The 21,984-nt window shown below is 42.1% G+C and overlaps 1 protein-coding gene across 1 annotated transcript in view; it reads left to right on the top strand.

The window, feature by feature from the left end:
* The window catches only part of LOC115194414 (cytosolic phospholipase A2 gamma-like), a 34,478-nt gene that overhangs the window by 10,641 nt on the left and 1,853 nt on the right, over positions 1–21,984 (top strand). The window contains exons 10-15 of the mRNA XM_029754096.1: positions 3,084–3,251; positions 3,362–3,529; positions 4,988–5,068; positions 5,358–5,441; positions 5,734–5,888; positions 7,144–7,318. Of these exons, the coding sequence (XP_029609956.1) occupies positions 3,084–3,251; positions 3,362–3,529; positions 4,988–5,068; positions 5,358–5,441; positions 5,734–5,888; positions 7,144–7,318 (831 nt within the window). The remainder of the gene's footprint in view (positions 1–3,083; positions 3,252–3,361; positions 3,530–4,987; positions 5,069–5,357; positions 5,442–5,733; positions 5,889–7,143; positions 7,319–21,984) is intronic.

Raw genomic sequence — 21,984 nt, 5'->3', positions numbered from 1 at the left:
CATTTCCATATGTTTTTGTTAGCTGCATGTATGACATCACTCCACTCGTATTGATGATATCATCTACAAAGATGATACTTTCTTTTTTTTTCTTTTTTTTAAATGTTTTTTTTAATCAATTAGTATATTTCAGTTTAACCACAATATCTGGTGTATTATTTGTTTTGTCTTTTCTGGTGGATTTAAACATTACATTTAAATTGCAACCAACCAAGATTATTGTTATAATCTCTACCTGGCACAGCCAGAAGGGGACTGGACACCCCTCAGAGCCTGGTTCCTCTCTAGGTTTCTTCCTGGGGTTCTTCCTTTCTAGGGAGTTCTTCATTGTCACCGTGGATCTACATCTGCATTGCTTGCTGTTTGGGGTTTTAGGCTGGGTTTCTGTACAGCACTTTGTGACATCGGCTAATGTAAAAAGGGCTTTATATATACATTTGATTGATTGTATATAGACTGTAAACTCTCCTTCCAGACTCATATCAAACATCTCCAATCCAAAATCAAATCTAGAATCGGCTTTCTATTTGCAGCAAAGCCTCCTTCACTCACGCCGCCAAACTTGCCCTAGTAAAACTGACTATCCTACTGATCCTCGACTTCGGCGATGTCATCTACAAAATAGCTTCCAATACTCTACTTAGCAAATTGGATGCAGTCTATCACAGTGCCATCCGTCTTGTTACCAAAGCCCCATATACCACCCACCACTGCGACCTGTATGCTCTAGTCGGCTGGCCCTCGCTACATATTCGTCGCCAGACCCACTGGCTCCAGGTCATCTATAAGTCTATGCTAGTTAAAGCTCCGCCTTATCTCAGCTCACTGGTCACGATAACAACACCCACCCGTAGCACGCGCTCCAGCAGGTATATCTCACTGGTAATCCCCAAAGCCAACACCTCATTTGGCCGCCTTTCCTTCCAGTTCTCTGCTGCCAGTGACTGGAACCAATTGCAAAAATGGCTGAAGCTGGAGACTTACATTTCCCTCACTAACTTTAAACATCAGCTATCTGAGCAGCTAACCGATCGCTGCAGCTGTACATAGTCCATCTGTAAATAGCCCACCCAATCTACCTACCTTATCCCCATATTGTTTTATTTACTTTGCTGCTCTTTTGCACACCAGTATCACTACTTACACACCATCATCTGCTCATCATCATCTGCTCATCTATCACTGCAGTGTTAATCTGCTAAATTGTAATTACTCTGCTACTATGGCCTATTTATTGCCTATTTATTGCCTTACCTCCTCATGCCATTTGCACACACTGTACACTTGTGTGTAACTCTGTGTTGTTGTTTCTGTCGCACAGCTTTGCATTATCTTGGCCAGGTCGCAGTTGTAAATGAGAACTTGTTCTCAACTAGCTTACCTGGTTAAATAAAGGTGAAATAAAAAACAAAAAAATTGATTGAAAAATAGCAATATTTTCAAATAACTGAAAGTGAGAGGTTAATCTGAATAAAGGGAAAACGGCCTTTTTTTGAATATAGGGTGAGACATTCTTACTAATTTGCTAGAGAACCAGTTTGGATTTAAGTATAACTTTTGTATGACTGAAGCCTTTAGTTGCGAGGTCTAATGCTTTAATATTTAATCACTTCTGCCCTCCAAATTCATATTCATTATATAAATAGACCTGTTTAATTTTGTCTGGCTTGCCGTGCCAAATAAAATTCTATATTTTTTTCTCATATAATTTCAAAAAACTGTTGGCTAGGTGTAGGCAAGACCATAAGCAAATAGGTAAACTGGGATATGACTAAAGAGTTAATCAGGGTGGTTTTTCCACAAATAGAAAGGTATTTACCTTTCCATGGTAGCAAGATCTTATCTATTTTTGCTAACTTTCTATTAAAATTATTGGAATGAGATAATTTCTTTCTTTCGGGATATTTATACAGAGTATATCCACATCACCGTCAGACCATTTTATTGGTAAACTACATGGTAATGTAAAACTAGTTTTTTTTAGTGATCCAATACGTAACATAGTACAGTTATCACAATTTGGTTGTAATCCAGAGAGGTTAGAAAAATTATCTAGATCCTCTATGAGGCTGTGGAGGGACCCAAGTTTTGGACGTTCTTATCCCTTGCTTGCTAGCTAGCCAACTACGGCTAATTACAGTCATGGCAAAAAGCCAGAATAACAGCAATGTAGCCGCATTTGGATTTGTTTAATTAAGCTGTTTTCTGGTGACATTATTTGGGTACATCCATAACAGTGGGCTAATGAGGCGTGATTTCACATGGCATAGAAATTTGTTCACTTGTCAAGGCCACTGTTGTTCAGAGGAGCTATCCAACAAGACAGCTAACAAAATCACTTCATACTGAAGCTGAAAAGACTGCAAACTAGTTGCACTTTGTTTCGTTGGACCTGTTTTCAATTGATATTTCATTGTATACTCGTTCATTACTATGGGGCAGCTGGAGATCGAATTGGTAAATTGAAACAATGTTGCAAATGTCAGAGATAGACAGCAATGTTTATACAAATCTCTGCTGTTGAAAACTAAATGTTAGTCTAAATTAAATGTGAGATTATGTCAACATGCTTTTTATAGTAGAGATCAAGTTTATAAATTGCCTGGCTGGTCTGATGAGACAGTGGATTGCGTAGTCAGATGGAACAGAGTAAATAACTATTTTAATGTCATAGATTTAGCCGTGGAATCGACACCGGCTGGAAACTGGTTTTAACCAATCAGCATTCAGGATCAGACCCACCTGTTGTATAATAGACAATAAACTACAGGACAATAGCAGACAAACTACAGGGCAATACTAGACATTATTCAACGGGTGGGTCTAATCCTGAATGCTGATTGGTTAAAACCGCATTCCAGCCGGTGTGGGGAGGTAAATTGACCAGAGGAGGCTGGTGGGAGGGGCTATAGAAGGTCAGGCTCATTGTAATGGCTGGAATGGAATAGGCCAAGAGGACATCCTCAAGGTCCGAGGGCGACACATGAGTTTTACATGTCTCAGGCAGGGTTACCTCATCATGAGAGGAGGTTGTGTTTCCAAATCACCTCTTCTACACGTGACCAACCTGTTCTGTTCTGCAGGGCACGAGAGCATAAGCGTTGAGTTTGAGAGTACAGGGAAGGTAGAGGTGTGTGAGAGTGTGCCCTCCCGAGTGGTGAGCTGTATGTCTGAGCTGATCAAGTACGCTGAGGACCCAGATCCACTGAAGACAAGGGAAGTCATCACCACACTGGGACAGCTACTGAAAGGTGAGACACACACATATCTATACACACACACACACGCACGCACGCACGCACGCACGCACACACACACACACACACACCATTATCATGAACTATGTGTATAATGACTTTAGATCTTGTGAGCAGTAAGGGCGAGATGCTGTGGAACATGGACTCTGAGAGCTGGAAGAGAGCCAGCCTGGTGGAGAGAAAGAAGTTCATAGAGACAGTTAGTCTGGAGCTCATCCTCACCTCAGACAGCTGGACAAAAGACTGGAAGGACAAACGCTACACCTGCAACGGTAACAATGGCATAATATTACTCCAACACCAGGTTAAACCATTGAACTACAGCCTGCACTCTGAGATAAAAAGGGTTATTGGCTGTCCATGTGGGAGAACACTTTGAAGAACCTTTATGGGGTCCATGTACTGTTGAACCCCATTAAGTTCCATTCATAACATTCTGTGGAAAAGGCTCTACATGGAACTTAAAAGGGTTCTACATGAAACCCAAACAGGTTATCAAAGGGTTCTCCCACGGCGACAGCCAAAGAACCCTTTATAGGTAGGTAACACTATGTAGTACTTGTATTCTTAGAGGCATTAGACCCTGCACCTGCTCAGGTAACACTATGTAGTACTTTTATTCTTAGAGGCATTAGACCCTGCACCTGCTCAGGTAACACTATGTAGTACTTTTATTCTTAGAGGCATTAGACCCTGCACCTGCTCAGGTAACACTAGCTTCCACAGTACCATTTCTATTACCTGACTTTGGCTTCATGACTCAAGACCCTGTTAGTTCACTGAGCTGATGCCTTGGAGCGGAGTTTTTTACAGAAGGTTTGGGGACCTGGATGTAAAATGCAGTATGGTTATGTGGTAATATGGTCTTAGTGTAAGAGGGTTTATGGTACTAGGTAGTTATAAACAGTGGACATCTGTATCTAGTACAGCTCCAATAAGGGAGGCTGGTGGAGGGAGAACTCAGAGGACGGCTTATTGTAATGCTTGGGAATGGCATCATGAACGGTATCAAACACATATCAAACACGTGTTTGGTACGATTTCTCAATCCGTTTCATCCATTACAATAAACCCATGCTCCGATTTCTCCCGCCACCAGCCCCCTGTGGTTCAGCATCATGTCCAGCCACCCAGTCACTTATAGGATACGTGTTCCTGCTGTACGCGATAGTGGTTACTGGCTAATGTGTGTGCACGCACATATCAGACAATAACAAGAGGGATACATATGGAAGATTGGCCTGTCAGGTGTTAGATTGGGGTTGGTGAGTGGGAGTACAACAATGACTTAAATCTTGAAGATTGGCCTGTCAGGTGTTAGATTGGGGTTGGTGAGTGGTAGTACAAGAATGACTTGAATCCTGAACGTCAGGAGTTCAAATCAGTTTCGGGTCAATTTTGACAAAAGTCCTTTAAGTGTTTTTGTTTGCTAATTCTTGTTGCTAATGCACATTTTTGATAGTACCTTCCATTGACAACTTACCCTTATCCAAGCCACTCCAAGTTAATGCCTAATCCTAACCACTCAAAGTTAAGGCCTAACCTTAACTAGTGATGTTAGGTTTGATACTGGAGCTCTGAGGCATGTATCGAGGTCTCTAAGCAGCTAACTTTGAACCATTGTGCCAATGTGTGTTTTACTTTATCAAAAGTATGAAATCAATGACGTACGAAGCTTCATTTTTATCATGAGCTTTTTCAAACTGTGTGTTACATGTGTTACATGCCAGACCATGCAAATGAAGGGATGTCCGCGGAGTCGATGAGAACATCGGACAAATGGTCATTTCCAATCTCCCGGTTCCCCGATGGTAATGTTTTTTTTTCATTAATTAAATCAAATCAAACTTTATTTGCCACATGCGCCGAATACAACACGTGTAGACTTTACCGTGAAATGCTTACTTACAAGCCCCTAACCAACAATGCAGTTCAAGAAAAAACATACCTTTACCTTTCTATTACCTTTCTATCCAGTATGTGTGTGTGTACTCCAGTAAAGGAAGGATATAGAACAGACTGTATACTCTCTCCATCACTGAGATTATTTTTGACCAGTTGATATGAATTATTTTAAATTGGTGTGTGTGTCTCCCCAAGGATTGTGGATTGTAAAGAACATTTTCCCTTTGGTCCAAACATGGGAATGGGGAACCACGTCCAACTTCCTCTTCAAGTTCCAAGGTACAGTAACATCAGACCTCTTCCTAACATGATAACATAACTAGTATCAGTCATCAGGATCTGATGTTTCCCTTCAAAATATCAACTTTCTTGGTTTGTTCTCTCTTTCTCTCTCTACCCGCCTCTCTACTCCTCTCTCTTCTCGCTCCCCTATCTCTCTAATCCCCCCATTTCTCTCTACCCCCTCACACTCTCTCCCCCCTCGCTCTCTCTCCACCCTCACTGTCTGTCTCTCTACCCCCTTCTCTACGCTCCCTCTCTCTCTACCCCTCCTTTCCCTCCATCTCCCCAGATACTAACGTTCTGAGCAGCATGGCATCCAAAGAGAAGATTCACCTGGTAGATGCTGGGTTAAAGATGAATTCTCCCTACCCCCCCGTCCTGCGCCCATCCAGGGACGTTGACCTCATCATCTCCTTGGACTTCAGCGAGGGAGACCCCTTTGAGGCAAACACACACACACACACACACACACACACATGCTTATTCCTATTCAAGCCTTTCAGAAGAACATGAAGTGCCTAGATAGTAGTGACCCTCTCAATTCAATTCAATTCAAGGGGCTTTATTGGCATGGGAAACATATGTTAACATTGCCAAAGCTAGTAAAGTAGATAATATACAAAAGTGAAATAAACAATAAAAATGAACAGTTAACCTTACACTCACAGAAATTCCAAAAGAATAAAGACATTACAAATGTCATTATGTCTATATACAGTGTTGTAACAATGTGCAAATGGTTAAAGTACAAAAGGGAAAATAAATAAACATAAATGTGGGTTGTATTTACAATGGTGTTTGTTCTTCACTGGTTGCCCTTTCTCTGTGGCAACAGGTCACAAATCTTGCTGCTGTGATGGCACACTGTTATTTCACCCAGTAGATATGGGAGTTTATCAAAATTGGGTTTGATTTGAATTATTTGTGGATCTGTGTAATCTGAGGGAAATATGTGTCACTAATATGGTCATACATTTGGCAGGAGGTAAGGAAGTGTTGCTCAGTTTCCACCTAATTTTGTAGGCAGTGTGCACATAGCCTGTCTTCTCTTGAGAGCCAGGTCTGCCTACGGTGGCCTTTCTCAATAGCAAGGCTATGCTCATTGAGTCTGTACATAGTCAAAGCTTTCCTTAAGTTTGGGTCTGCCACTGTGTACTCTCTGTTTAGGGCCAAATAGCATTCTAGTTTGCTCTGTTTTTGTATTAATTCTTTCCAATGTGTCAAGTAATTATCTTTTTGTTTTTTCATGATTTGGTTGGGTCTAATGGTGTTTCTGTCCTCTCTCTCCCTTCTCTTGCTCTCTCTCTAGGGAGTAGGGGCTAGGAGGTAGTGACTAGGAAGTAGGGCCTAGGGCACATGTCAAACTCATTCCACGGAGGGCTGTGTCTGCGGGTTTTCGCTCCACCCTTGTACTTGATTGATAAATGAAGGTACTAATTAGTAAGGAACTCCCCTCACCTTGTTGTGGAGGTCTTAATTGAAAGGAAAAACTAAAACCCGCAGCCACTCAGCCAGCCATGGAATGAGAGACACCCCTGACCTAGGGAGTAGGAACTAGGGACTAGGGAGTAGGGGCTACAGAATAGTGACTAGGAAGTAGGTAGTTGTGACTTGGAAGTAGGGCCTAGGGAGTAGGGACTAGAGGCTGGTTAGGAGAAGGACATTGACATAACCATACTACTGATCCTGCTCCTCACAGACGGTGTTTAGTGCCAAAAAGTATGCACTTCAGCAGAAGGTCCCCTTTCCCCCGGTGAAGGAGAGTGTGAGAGATGAGAAAGACCGTCCGCAGGGCTGCTACGTTTTCGAGGGGCGACGCCCTGAAGAGCCCACCATCATGCACATGCCCCTGTTCAACCTGCAGAACTGCAAAGGTCTGTGGTAGTCATCATAGTAGTCAGTGTCTATCTGTCTTTTATACTTGTCTCTCTGACTACACCCTATTCTGACCTCTCTCTTATTTTCTGTCTCTTTGTTTTTCTCTGTGTCATGTCTTTTTCTTGTTTATCTGCACACACTGTCTGCTTTTTATGATGGAATTAGTATTTTTATTTTACTTTACATTTATATAACTAGGCAAGTCAGTTAAGAACAAATTCTTATTTTCAATGACGGCCTAGGAACAGTGGGTTAGCTGCCTTGTTCTGGTTGCAGAACAACAGATTTTTACCTTGTCAGCTCGGGGATTCAAATCGTGCAACCTTTCGGTTATTAGTCCAACGCTCTAACCACTAGGCTACCTGCCATAATGCACTTTAAGGTGCATTACCACTACCGGGCTGGGCTGGACTGGAGTGTAGACTTCAGTTCACCTTTCAATCACCCACGTGGGTATATGTTACTAAAAACCAAATCAGGAGATAAGAGAGGCAGGACTTGCAGCGCGCAAGCATTGTGGGTGAAATGATTGAATACTGCACGCGACACGAGCAGTGTGGTCAGCATGTTAGTCTCGGTCTCAGTCTCTGTCTCTAAGTTGTTCTAAGTGTTGTATCTGTATTAATTCTCTGGGCTCTATTTTTAACAAACCTAACGCCATGGTAAATCTAAACATTGGCGGTAGCACCATAGAAGCCATACTCAAGCGCGATCCGGACCCAGAACGGGGTCAATATGTCACGAACTGGCTTGTAGCCCATAACAAAAAGGGAGGCAATGCAGAGATCAAGGAATAACAAATATATTTATTAACTAAAGAAAACTATATACAATTAACAATGCTGTGTGTAGTCAGTAATGTACAGTGAGGGAAAAAAGTATTTGATCCCCTGCTGATTTTCTACGTTTGCCCACTGACAAAGAAATGATCAGTCTATAATTTTAATGGTAGGTTTATTTGAACAGTGAGAGACAGAATAACAACAAAAAATCCAGAAAAATCCATCAAAAATGTTATAAATTGATTTGCATTTTAATGAGGGAAATAAGTTTGCGTACGTAGATGTGATGAGGGATGAGGGGTGTCACTGGCTACACCCCCATAAAATCAGGGACCACCAAGGACCCCGGAACATCACACTAACCAAACATAAACAAACAAAATACTGCCCTGATAAACGCTATCACCCTGCCCCAGCCAACCTCATCCTCCCCAGACCTCAGAAACCTTTGCGCACACGAAGCAACCTTTAAAACCTCTTATGGCTTGGCGGCAGTATTTCGACGTCTGGAAGAGAAGCGTGCCCAAAGTAAACTGCCTGTTACTCAGGCCCAGAAGCTAGGATATGCATATACTAGCATTGGATAGAAAACACTCTGAAGTTTCCAAAACTGTTAAAATAATGTCTGTGTAAAACAGAACTGATATGGCAGGCAAAAACCTGAGGAAAATCCATCCAGGAAGTGGATTTTTTGACGTGGGTAGTTTTCAATTGAATGTCTATAGAGTATCTAATGGGTTAGGACCCAGATTGCAGATCCTATGGCTTCCAATAGATGTCAACAGTCTTTAGACATTATTTCAGGCTTGTTTTCTGAAAAATTAAGAAGAATGAGACCTTTCTGTCAGTGGACTGTAGGATCATGCAGTGCTGGTTTGCGTGCATGACTGAGTGCGCGCCCTTAGTTGTTTTTCCTTTCTATTGAATACGCTGTTGTCCGGTTGAAATATTATCAATTATTTACATAATTGACAACCTGAGGATTAATTATAAACATCGTTTGACATGATTCGACGAACTTTACCGGTACTATTAGGATGTATTCGTCTGCATGTTTTGACCGCCTTTGAGCCAGTGGATTACTGAACAAAACGCGCCAACAAAACAGAGTTTTTGGGATATAAAGAGGGACTTTATCGAACAAAACAAACATTTACTGTGTAGCTGGGACTCTTGTGACTGCAACCATATGAAAATCTTCAAAATGTAAGTGATTAATTTTATCGCCATTTCTGACTTTTGTAATTCCTTTACTTGGTTGTAAAATGTTTGTATGCTTTTGTAAGCGGGGCGCTGTCCTCAGATAATCGCATGGTATGCTTTCGCCGGAAAGCCTTTTTGAAATCTGACAAAGCGGCTGGATTAACAAGAAGTACATCTTTAAGCCGATATATAACACTTGTATTTTTTATGAATGTTTATTATGACTATTTCTGTATTTTGAATTTGGCACTCTGCAATTTCACCGGATGTTGTCGATGTGGGTCGCTAGCAGAACGCCTGCGCCAGAAAGGTTAAGAGGAAAGAAGAAAATGAGGACAGCAGAGAATAGATGACAGGAGCGACAGGACAATACAAAATAGATAAAATAAACAGTGGCCAGTCACGTGGATGACACGCATACCCTCTGGGACCACGCATATGAGAAAACGCGTGTCCACCGATCAATAGGACCAGACGCGTTCAGGAACAGCGCGCACGAGAGAGCACGTCAGCAACGACATTATCAGTACCCCTGATGTGCCGCACATCGAGATGAAATGCCTGTAAAAAAACAGCATCTCATTATCCTCAGATTAGGACACATCATAGACCTCAAAAAGGTGAGAGGGTTATGGTCGGTGTAGACCACAATAGGTACTACACCCGACATGGCGCTGTTGGAAAACGTGACCAAACAGATAAGAGGTGAAATTAGAACATTGATCACTCTGAATAACCTTAGGGCTTCCAAACAGCGAGAAACTGAGTCAAAGCTATTAGCAGACTAAGTGGTGATAGACCGGAGAGGATAGGCAGCAGGAAACCTAGTTGTCTGACATCACAGTGATCACAGACCACTACTACCATTCTTCGAGTGAGGCAGAGGGCCAACATAGTCAATAATCAGATACTCAAAAGGTTGCCTGACTACGTGAATAGGAAACAGTGGTACCGGCTTAATAGCTTAACTTCTCTAGGGCCAGTGGGACGAAATCGTCCCACCTACGTAACAGCCAGTGGAATCCTGTGGCGCGTTATTCAAATACCTTAGAAATAATGTTACTTCAATTTCTCAAACATATGACTATTTTACACCATTTTAAAGACAAGTCTCTCGTTAATCTAACCACACTGTCCAATTTCAAAAAGGCTTTACAGCGAAAGCAAAACATTAGATTATGTCAGCAGAGTACCCAGCCAGAAATAATCAGACACCCATTTTTCAAGCTAGCATATAATGTCACATAAACCCAAACCACAGCTAAATGCAGCACTAACCTTTGATGATCTTCATCAGATGACAACCCTAGGACATTATGTTATACAATACATGCATGTTTTGTTCAATCAAGTTCATATTTATATCAAAAACCAGCTTTTTACATTAGCATGTGACGTTCAGAACTAGCATACCCCCGCAAACTTCCGGTGAATTTACTAAATTACTCACGATAAACGTTCACAAAAAGCATAACAATTATTTTAAGAATTATAGATACAGAACTCCTCTATGCACTCGCTATGTCCGATTTTAAAATAGCTCTTCGGTGAAAGCACATTTTGCAATATTCTAAGTAGATAGCCCGGCATCAGAGGGCTAGCTATTTAGACACCCACCAAGTTTAGCCCTCACCAAAGACAGATTTACTATAAGAAAAATGTTATTACCTTTGCTGTTCTTCGTCAGAATGCACTCCCAGGACTTCTACTTCAATAACAAATGTTGGTTTGGTTCAAAATAATCCATAGTTATGTTCAAATATCCTCTGTTTTGTTCGTGCGTTCAAGACACTATCCGAAGTGTAAAGAAGGGTGATGCGCACGACGCATTTCGTGACAAAAAAAATTCTAAATATTCCATTACCGTACTTCGAAGCATGTCAACCGCTGTTTAAAATCAATTTTTATGCCATTTTTTCTCGTAATAAAGCGTTAATATTCCGACCGGGAAAGCGTGTTTACTTTCAAAGAGAGAGAAAATAAAAACATGGGATCCCCTCGTGCACGAGCCTCAGTCTGATGGTCCTCTGATCGGCCACTTACCCAAGGCGCTAAAGTTTTTCAGCCAGCGGCTGGAATTACATCATTCAGCTTTTTCCCGGGTTCTGAGAGCCTATGGGAGCCGTAGGAAGTGTCCCGTTACAGGAAAGATCCTAAATTTTCAATAAACAGAGCCAAGAAGCCCAAGGAATGGTCAGAGAGGGTACTTCCTGTACAGAATCTTCTCAGGTTTTTGCCTGCCATATGAGTTCTGTTATACTCACAGACACCATTCAAACAGTTTTAGAAACTTTAGGGTGTTTTCTATCCAAATCCAATAATTATATGCATATTCTAGTTTCTGGGCAGTAGTAATAACCAGATTAAATCGGGTACGTTTTTTATCCGGCCGTGTAAATACCGACCCCTAGCCCTAAAAGGTTAACTTCTCTGGGCTACGTGGGACGCTACTGTCCCACTCACGGTTCACACTATTCAACAGCCAGTGAAATATCAGGGCGGCAAATTCAAAACAACAAAATCTCATAGTTCAAATTTCTCAAATATACAACTACACTGCTCAAAAAAATAAAGGGAACACTTAAACAACACAATGTAACTCCAAGTCAATCACACTTCTGTGAAATCAAACTGTCCACTTAGGAAGCAACACTGATTGACAATAAATGTCACATGCTGTTGTGCAAATGGAATAGACAACAGGTGGAAATTATAGGCAATTAGCAAGACACCCCCAATAAAGGAGTGGTTCTGCAGGTGGGGACCACAGACCACTTCTCAGTTCCTATGCTTCCTGGCTGATGTTTTGGTCATTTTTGAATGCTGGCGGTGCTTTCACTTTAGTGGTAGCATGAGACGGAGTCTACAACCCACACAAGTGGCTCAGGTAGTGCAGCTCATCCAGGATGGCACATCAATGCGAGCTGTGGCAAGAAGGTTTGCTGTGTCTGTCAGCGTAGTGTCCAGAGCATGGAGGCGCTACCAGGAGACAGGCCAGTACATCAGGAGACGTGGAGGAGGCCGTAGGAGGGCAACAACCCAGCAGCACGACCGCTACCTCCGCCTTTGTGCAAGGAGGAGCAGGAGAAGCACTGCCAGAGCCCTGCAAAATGAGCCACAAATGTGCATGTGTCTGCTCAAACGGTCAGAAACAGACTCCATGAGGGTGGTATGAGGGCCCGACGTCCACAGGTGGGGGTTGTGCTTACAGCTCAACACCGTGCAGGACGTTTTGCATTTGCCAGAGAACACCAAGATTGGCAAATTCGCCACTGGCGCCCTGTGCTCTTCACAGATGAAAGCAGGTTCACACTGAGCACGTGACAGAGTCTGGAGACGCCGTGGAGAACGTTCTGCTGCCTGCAACATCCTCCAGCATGACCGGTTTGGCGGTGGGTCAGTCATGGTGTGGGGTGGCATTTCTTTGGGGGGCCACACAGCCCTCCATGTGCTCGCCAGAGGTAGCCTGACTGCCATTAGGTACCGAGATGAGATCCTCAGACCCCTTGTGAGACCATATGCTGGTGCGGTTGGCCCTGGGTTCCTCCTAATGCAAGACAATGCTAGACCTCATGTGGCTGGAGTGTGTCAGCAGTTCCTGCAAGAGGAAGGCATTGATGCTATGGACTGGCCCGCCTGTTCCCCAGACCTGAATCCAATTGAGCACATCTGGGACATCATGTCTTGCTCCATCCACCAACGCCACGTTGCACCACAGACTGTCCAGGAGTTGGCGGATGCTTTAGTCCAGGTCTGGGAGGAGATCCCTCAGGCGACCATCCGCTCACCTCATCAGGAGCATGCCCAGGTGTTGTAGGGAGGTCATACAGGCACGTGGAGGCCACACACACTACTGAGCCTCATTTTGACTTGTTTTAAGGACATTACATCACAGTTGGATCAGCCTGTAGTGTGGTTTCCAACTTTAATTTTAAGTGTGACTCCAAATCCAGACCTCCATGGGTTGATAAATTGGATTTCCATTGATTATTTTTGTGTGATTTTGTTGTCAGCACATTCAACTATGTAAAGAAAAAAGTATTTAATAAGATTATTTCTTTCATTCAGATCTAGGATGTGTTGTTTAAGTGTTCCCTTTATTTTTTTGAGCAGTATATTTTACACCATTTTAAAGATACACTTCTCCTTAATCCAACCACATTGTCCGATTTCAAAAAGGCTTTACGGCGAAAGCATAACATTAGATTATGTTAGGACTGCGCCAACACAAGAAAAACCACACAGCCATTTTCAGGAGAGGCGTCACAAAAACCAGAAATACAGATAAAATTAAGCACTAACCTTTGACGATCTTCATCAGATGACACTCATAGGACTTCATGTTACACAATACATGCATGTTTTGATCAATATCCATTTTACATTGGCGCGAGATGTTCAGAAAGTATTTTGCCTCCAAAACTTCCGGTGAATGAGCACAACAATTTACAAAAATACTCATCATAAACGTTGATAAAATATTAAACTGTTATTCAAAGAATTATAGATCAACATCTCCTTAATGCAACCGCTGTGACAGATTTCAAAAAAGCTTCACGGGGAAAGCACACCTTTGCAATAATATGAGTACGGCGCTCAGAAAAAAACATCAGGCAATACAGATACCCACCATTTTGGAGTCATCTAAAATCATAAATAGCATTATAAATATTCACTTACCTTTGATGATCTTCATCAGAATGCACTCTCAGGAATCCCAGGTCCACAATATATGTTGTTTTGTTCGATAAAGTCCATCATTTATGTCCAAATACCTCCTTGTTGTTAGCGCGTTCAGTAAGCTACTCCAAATGTAGGAAGCACGCTGAAAATTTCACGACGAAAAGTCAAAAAAGGTTTTATTTACGTTCGTAGGAACATGTCAAACGATGTATAGCATCAATCTTTAGGGCCTTTTTAACATAAATCTTCCATAATATTCCAACCGGACGATTCCAATGTCTTCAAAAACGTTATGAAACACAGCTACCTCTCACATGAATGCGCGCCACTTAACTCATATCCTTTTCTGACTCACCAACTTCCAGGTCCTCTTGTTCGCTCTCTGTTCACTGCAAAAGCCTGAGACATGGTTCTAAAGACTGTTGACATCTAGTGGAAGCCTTAGGAAGTGCAAAATGAACCCCTTTCCGTCACTGTGTGTTAGATAGGCAATGACTTGAAGACTACAAGCCTCAGATTTCCCACTTCCTGGTTGGATTTTTCTCAGGTTTTTGCCTGCCATATGAGTTCTGTTATACTCACAGACATCATTCAAACAGTTTTAGAAACTTAAGTGTTTTCTATCCAAATCTACTAATGATATGCATATCCTACCTTCTGGGCCGGAGTAGCAGGCAGTTTAATTTGGGCACGTCATTCATCCTGAATTTCCAAATACTGCCCCCTATCACTAAAAAGTTAATTAGGTTTACCAGTTAATTGACTGGTGTGAAAGGTTTTGATGAACGCAGAAACATCCCTCTTTAACCTAGGTCAAAAATAAATGTCTCAGTATGCGATTGTAGGTTTGCCTCACGCTCAGATGTCCAGCAACATCGTTGTGGGAAGTTTTCAACACCAACTCCCAAAACTTAACTGGTACAACAACCTGACCAATAGCCTCCCCCACAAAACAACTACTATGAGGCATCCACTTTCTCATCAGGACATGGGCGACATCTCCCAATGGTTTCACAGGCACAATTTGGTCACGCAACTCTTCTAATGTGGGGTCAGCCCATTGCTCCTTGATGAGATTGGAGCGAGGCACAGATAACGGGATCACAGGGAAAGTAGTGACAGATTTATAACATTATCATCAGTCTGCGCAGTGACCAGATCGCCACGGCTCATGGAACGAGTCACCGCGCATGCAGAGAACACCTCTGGGGAACTCTGTGCGCTCTCATCGGGAATCCCTACAAACGATGGCTTAGCAGAAACAACTAGAGATGGAGACACGACAGGCCATACACGCTCACCAGCAAAGTTATTCCCAAGGATAACGTTGATACCCTCAATAGGCAACGAAGAACACACCCCTACCACAACCTCGCCTTTCACCAGTTCAGAATCCAACATCAGTTTATGCAATGGAATTGACAATATTCAACCCGATTCTCCTCATTAAAATACTATTCCCTGAATCAGTCACAGCAGAGAAGTGTAACACAGGCTAACAAATGACTCAGAGGCACCTGTGTCCCTCAGGATCGTCACTGGGTTGTTACTTCCTAACAGAGAAACAAAACTCTCCGTAATGAAAGGTAAATAATCTGGGTCAAGTGGGACTTTCACATGCCCCTGGGCACGAGATGGAGTGAAAAGAGCGAACTGATGGACAGGCGCTGCTAACACCTTAGACTAAGGTTAAAACCTCTTGAATGTCTCATCCCGTTAGCGGGATCATTTTCCAGCGAAAACTCCTAGCGACATTAGCATAACGAAATTCAATATTTTTTTTTTTTCAAATATAGGGCTGTCTCATATCGTTTTATAGATACACCTCTCTTGAATCGACCCTCGTTGTCCGATTTCAAAAAGGTTTTACAGGAAAAGCACAATATTAGATTATGTTAGAGGAGTACTTTGTAAAAATCGCATCATATGAATTTTCCAACCAAGCACACGCATCACATATAGCCAAAAAACAGCTAAATGCAGCACTAACCTTTTACAAACTTCATCAGATGACACACCTAGGACATCATGTTACACACAGCATGCAATCTTTTGTTCAATAAAGGTCATATTTCTATATAAAAACAGCATTTTACATCGGCACCTGAGGTTGACTAACTATTTTCCCATATAATGCGTCCCGGGAAACACTGCTACAATTTTATAAATTACTATTCGAAAACGATTTTTTTAATATATATTGTCAATCTAAGATTTATAGATGAATATCTCTTGAAAACACCAGTCAAAACAGATTTTAAATTAACTTTACAGGGTAATCACACTTTGAGATCAAATGGGATGCGATACCCAGAAATTGAGCTCGAAAACGTAGCTCGGCGCCACCTGTGAACAATAGCAGAAACATCTTATATTGTATAATATCGCCAATAATCCCTCACCTTTAGTTGTCTTCATCAGAAATCACATCCCGATGTCCCAGGTCCATGACAAATGTATTTTCGGTCGAAAAAGTCCATGCTTTATGTTCCATTAGCTTCCTCTTGCTAGCGCGTCCTAAGGCTGTAATCAAATGTTGATCCGTGGGCGGCAGCTGTCTAACGCAAAATGACTGTTTACGGTAAGTGAGGGTCGTTCAAACATGTCAAACGTTGTATCAAGAAATCGTCAGGGCCTGTTTCAACAAGAAAGCCAATCAGATTCAAGTGGGACGATTTCATTGTGTTTCAAAAAACTTCCAAAGGTGGGGGCAGACACGGCCGCCAACGTCACAATGCTCATGGCCCTCCGACTGTGACCAATTGCCACATCGTCTCTTTCACTGAGTTTCTACCGTAGAACCCTCAAAACACTTTGTAAAGACTGGGGACATCTAGTGGAAGCACTGGAAAGTGCTCAATTTTCATTTTTTTACGTTGTGATTTATAGGGAAGGCTGTGAAGTCGAGTCCACAATTCAGATTTCCACTTCCTGGTTCAATCGGTCTCGGGGTTTTGACTGCCATACGAGTTCTGCTATACTCACAGACACCATTCAAACAGTTTTAGAAAATTTAGGGTGTTTTCTATCCATATAAAATAAGTATATGCATGTCTTAGCTTCTGACTTTGATTAGTAGGCCGTTGAAAATGGGAACGATTTTTTTCCAAAATGCGCTGTGGCGCCCCCTATCCTAGGGGAACGGCAAGAAGTTAACGTTAGCGCAAGTACTGCATTTACCCTTAGCCCTGAGAACAGGACATTCGTTTTTCCAATGACCTGAACCCTGACAGTAGTGACACTCTTGACTAAAGTCAGCTTTACCACGGGAGCCAGGGTCAACCCTAGATGAATGAAACTCTGCCCGTAAACCAAAGTGTCTCAGTGGGCGAGAACCAATCTCTTCGAACGCCCCCACTCACTCCAAATACGGGGCTCTGCAAAGCCACTGAGTCAAAACATACTCACCTGCCAAAACCGCAGCTTCAGAGAATCTTCACTTTCATTTGTTAATGTATGCGGCTAGACAATCAGGGATTGTGTCCTTAAATTGCTCTAGCATAAATCAGATCACACAGCCCCTGGAAACACCAGCAATTAAACGGTGAAGATACCTCTCGTGCAAACTCAACATGAGTCTGTTTATCAACCTTTTTTAAAGTTCTAAATCGTTGGCGGTAAGCCTCAGGAATCAATTCGTAAATCTGTAACACAGCCATTTTAACCTGACACTGTCGACTACACCAAGAGCTGAATATGCTTCCTGCGCTTTACCAGTCAACACACACTGCAACATTAAACTGTGATCAGAATCAGGCCAGCTCCTAGCGTCAGCAACACCCTCAAACAACGAAAAAAAACGTCTCTGGGTCCTTCTCATTAAATTTTACATTTTGGCAACAGCCGTACGTTTTCAACAGTATCAAATGTGTCCGTGGCACGACCGAGCGAGGAACAACCGCTAGGTAAATCAGGGTCACTTTCACAAAGCAAACTCTCCCCCGGAATCTTTCCTTCCCTAACTAATTCTAGCCGCTCTTGTTGCAGCTTGATTTTAGCACACGCCAAATCCTGTTTAAATTCCAATTCCTTTTCATACTTAACACGATCATGCTCCAGTTTAGCTTGTTCTTGCTCTAGCTGTAACAGAAGCAGTTCTTTCTGCTGTTCAAAAGGAAGACTACTAGGGCTAACAGACGGAGAGGCCATTGTAACAAAACAGGGAGACTGCTGGGGTGGTGGCGAATCCTTGTCAGAGGCTGCCACAGTGGTAATGTTGAGTATACCACTTTGCATCAGATTGGCCTTCAATATCAACCTAACAGAATTTGACGTTTATCACTTATTTCAACCTGGTAGTGATTAGTGATCTTCAACAGCTGTTCTTTAGTACATAATTCTAACAGTTCCTCTGATGGAACGCGAATGAACTCATCTACATTAGACGCCATAGTCACAAGTAACTACTAAAAATAATCTTGCTCTTCCCCTCTGCTGAGCACACCAGACCACAACAAGAGAAACGCAAATCACACTGGGTACCACAGGATAGAGATGAGATACATAACGAGCTTCCCCAAATCCTACAATAACTCAACCCTAGTCTTCATGCGGATTTGCGGTGTGTAATTACGCACTGTAGCCCGCTGGCATGGGGGAAAAAACTGCACGGATGTGCCCCCGGGACAACTGCTCCGTCCACAGACACCACACAAAAAAAAACATGCCCAACGTATTTCAAAGTGGAACATGTCACTAAGCCTAACAGGGAAAAAGAAAGGCTATAGCTCCAGGTAGCAGGTGGCACTACTCTACCCAAATCTCTCATTGGAGGTACACAGCAGATTGAACTCTGCTCCTCAAACCAATGTCCCAACAGCGAGAGGGGCAAGAATCCCCAGCCTGGGCAGGGGCCTGGAAACTAACCAATGTTACTCTCTCCAATGCAGCACACAACCAATTATCCACCGCAGCGGCAAGTTTAACAAAGGCAACCAACCGTGGTCCTACCAAACAGCGCAACTCAAAACAGCTGTACCAAAAGATGCAAACAAAGCACCTACAGAGTTTATCAAACACTAACTCCACATTTTCTCCCAAACAAAATACACATACCAGTTAGCTTAACTACACTAGAATTAGGCCTATTGGCATACTTTTCCATGCAACGCACCATTTGATGACATCACCGGACAACCAAAATCACTGATCCGTCTAAGGCACTATACCGAACACTTATAAGACAATGCAATGAATACCAACCAAAACGCATCCCAATTAGCATTAATCCCTTATAATGCAACAAAATACTATACGCAAAAATGTCTAGGAACCAACCTTATAATCCTGGATGAGCCCCCACTTGTCACGAACCGGCTCGTAGCCCGTAACAAAAAGGGAGACAACGCAGGGATCATAGAATAACAAAATATATTTATTAACTGAGGTAAACTATATACAATTAACTATGGGGTGTGTGTGTGGTCTTATGAAAGGGAGTAGTTGCGTACATAGATGGTGATAATGAGGGCCGTTGAAAGGTGCCACAACCAAAAATAACAGTGTGTCTGCATGGAGTGAGTCTCCTCAATGAACAGGGGAAAGGTGAATTTATTCTCGGGACACACCCAAGCCCAGGTGTGTCCCATTTCCCTGACAACCCTCCCGGCTCCACCCACCGACATCCTATTAAGGAAAACAAGAGCAAAGAAAAAGAATTCGGCAGACAGAGTGGGAGGTTGTCAACACTCGGACCCGCGGTGCGTATAGACCCTGTTATGGGTCTGGATCCGGACCACATTTGAGTATGGCTGCTATAGTGCTACCACTAACGCTTAGATTTACCATGGCGTTAGGTTTGTTAAAAATAGAGCCAAGAGAATTAGAATACAGATACTTACAAAACTTGTTTTACTCAGTCAGGCTTTGATCCCAGGTATCATAAACACACATAAGACATGGACAAATGTGTAGAAATTAGCTTTAAAACTTCAAAATGTTCTCTCCGCCAACAACAGGTGTGTAAACAGTTTTGGGTCGATTGGGTTGTGAGGTGGGGGTTTGTTACTGTGCAGATAATTGACGATATCCATCCAGTTATCACCTACAGCAAGGTCAAACAAGTTAATGTTTTCGACAATTTACTAAACTACTTATTTAGAACCATAGTTACAGCAAGTCAGTCATCACAAAGACAACAGGAGCAGGGTCTATTTTTCTCCACTTACTGTCTGACTGACGTGCCCAGAAGCCAGGATATGCATATAATTGGTACCATTGGATAGAAAACACTTTGAAGTTTGTAGAAATGCTAAAATATCGTATGAGACTATAACACAATTGATATGGTAGAAGAAAACCGGAACCAACCGGAATTTTTTTTTTTTGAGAGCCCATGCTCTTCCAATGGAACGTATAGGGTCATATCCAAATCCAGCTCCCAGATTGCAATTTCTATGGCTTCCACTAGATGTCAACAGTCTTTGTTCAAGGTTTCAGGCTTGTTTCTTCCCAAACAAGGAAGAATTTTGAGTTTTAGCACTGGGAGTCAGAGTAGGAAATCAGTCTGTGCGACGAAGAGGACTCGCACCTGCTAATTTTGCTTTCCTATTGAACATACTTCCTTCCGTATGAAATATTATAGTTTAATTACATTTTAGGGTACCTGAGGATTAAATAGAAACATTTTGACTTGTTTTAACAAACTTTAGCGGTAGCTTTTTGGATTCCTTTGTCTGCAGGTTGAACGAGTGGATTACTCAAATCGATGGCGCCAACTGAACTGACTTTTTGATATAAAAAAGGAATTTATCTAACAAAACGACCATGCATGTTGTAGCTGGGACACTTTGGATTGCAAATCAGAGGAAGATTTTCAAAATAAGTTAATATTTAATCACTATTTATGATTTTATGAAGCCTGTGCTGGTTGAAAAATATTTTGATGTGGGGCGCCGTTCTCAAACAATCGCATGGCATGCTTTCGCTGTAAAGCCTATTGTATATCGGGCAATGCCGTTAGATGAACAAGCTTTTAACCGATATAAGACACTGTACCTAAATGTTTAATATCCATCATTTTAATGATTATTTATTTGAATTGCGCGCCCTCCAATTTCACCGGAAGTTGTCGACAGGTGTCCCCCTACTTGTAGACTAGTTCAACGCCAATTCCATCCTCCTCTCTTTCATTTTGGCAAAACGGTCTATGGCTCTGACATACAGTACACTTATTTTTTGTTGTCATAGGCTAGCAAGTATTTTAACTAAGTAGCCTAACTTCATCACATGGGCAACAATGAACCAGCTAAGTTTGCTAGCTAGTTAATGTGAGCTACATATAGGCTACTACGTGGGCAACACATACTGAGACAGTGGGGCAGTGTTTCCCCTGCTCGGATGATTTCTCCAGTGAGACTCAGCCACTTGCAAATTGACTTAAACATTATAAAAACACAGAGAGAGATGACATAAAACATTTTCAATTATGAAATAATTTATATTGGTCAAATATTTGGGGAAGCCTAGCTTCCCTTGGCATCCATGACTACAAGCCACTGCTAGGAAATTGTATGACCGGACCTTCTCAAATAGTACTTGAGTACCCCTGCGTTTTAGGTTTGGGGTTGTTTAAGAAATATTTTAGCTATTTTCACAACAAAAAAGTACCAGTGCACTGCTGGCGCAAAAGGACTGGGTTTTGATGAAAAAATAAGTTGTGGGTATGACGAGGCTTGGCCTCTCACTGGCCAATCAGAACGTGCTCCACGGCAAAATGTGGTTTCTTCCATTTGTGTATTTAAGGTATTTTATGTATTGCCCTGAAGTCAATTCCAATATTAGTCCGTTATAGTATATTAAATGGCTTACATAAACAAAATATAACCTATCTTTGCTAAATAAATTAACTTGAACCCATTTGCTGTCCACATTGTTCAAAGTAATTACATTTACTTTGAACAGATCAGTTGGCTTCAATAGGATTCACACTGATATAGGGGCTAGGCCTACTGTAAATTGCATTATGGCTGAGCATGGACATGCCAAACATTGTC

This window comes from Salmo trutta, chromosome 5, assembly GCF_901001165.1.
Source record: "Salmo trutta chromosome 5, fSalTru1.1, whole genome shotgun sequence".
NCBI lineage: Eukaryota > Metazoa > Chordata > Actinopteri > Salmoniformes > Salmonidae > Salmo > Salmo trutta.
Note: the sequence above shows the minus strand (reverse complement) of the source record. Positions and strands in the feature narration are given on the sequence as shown.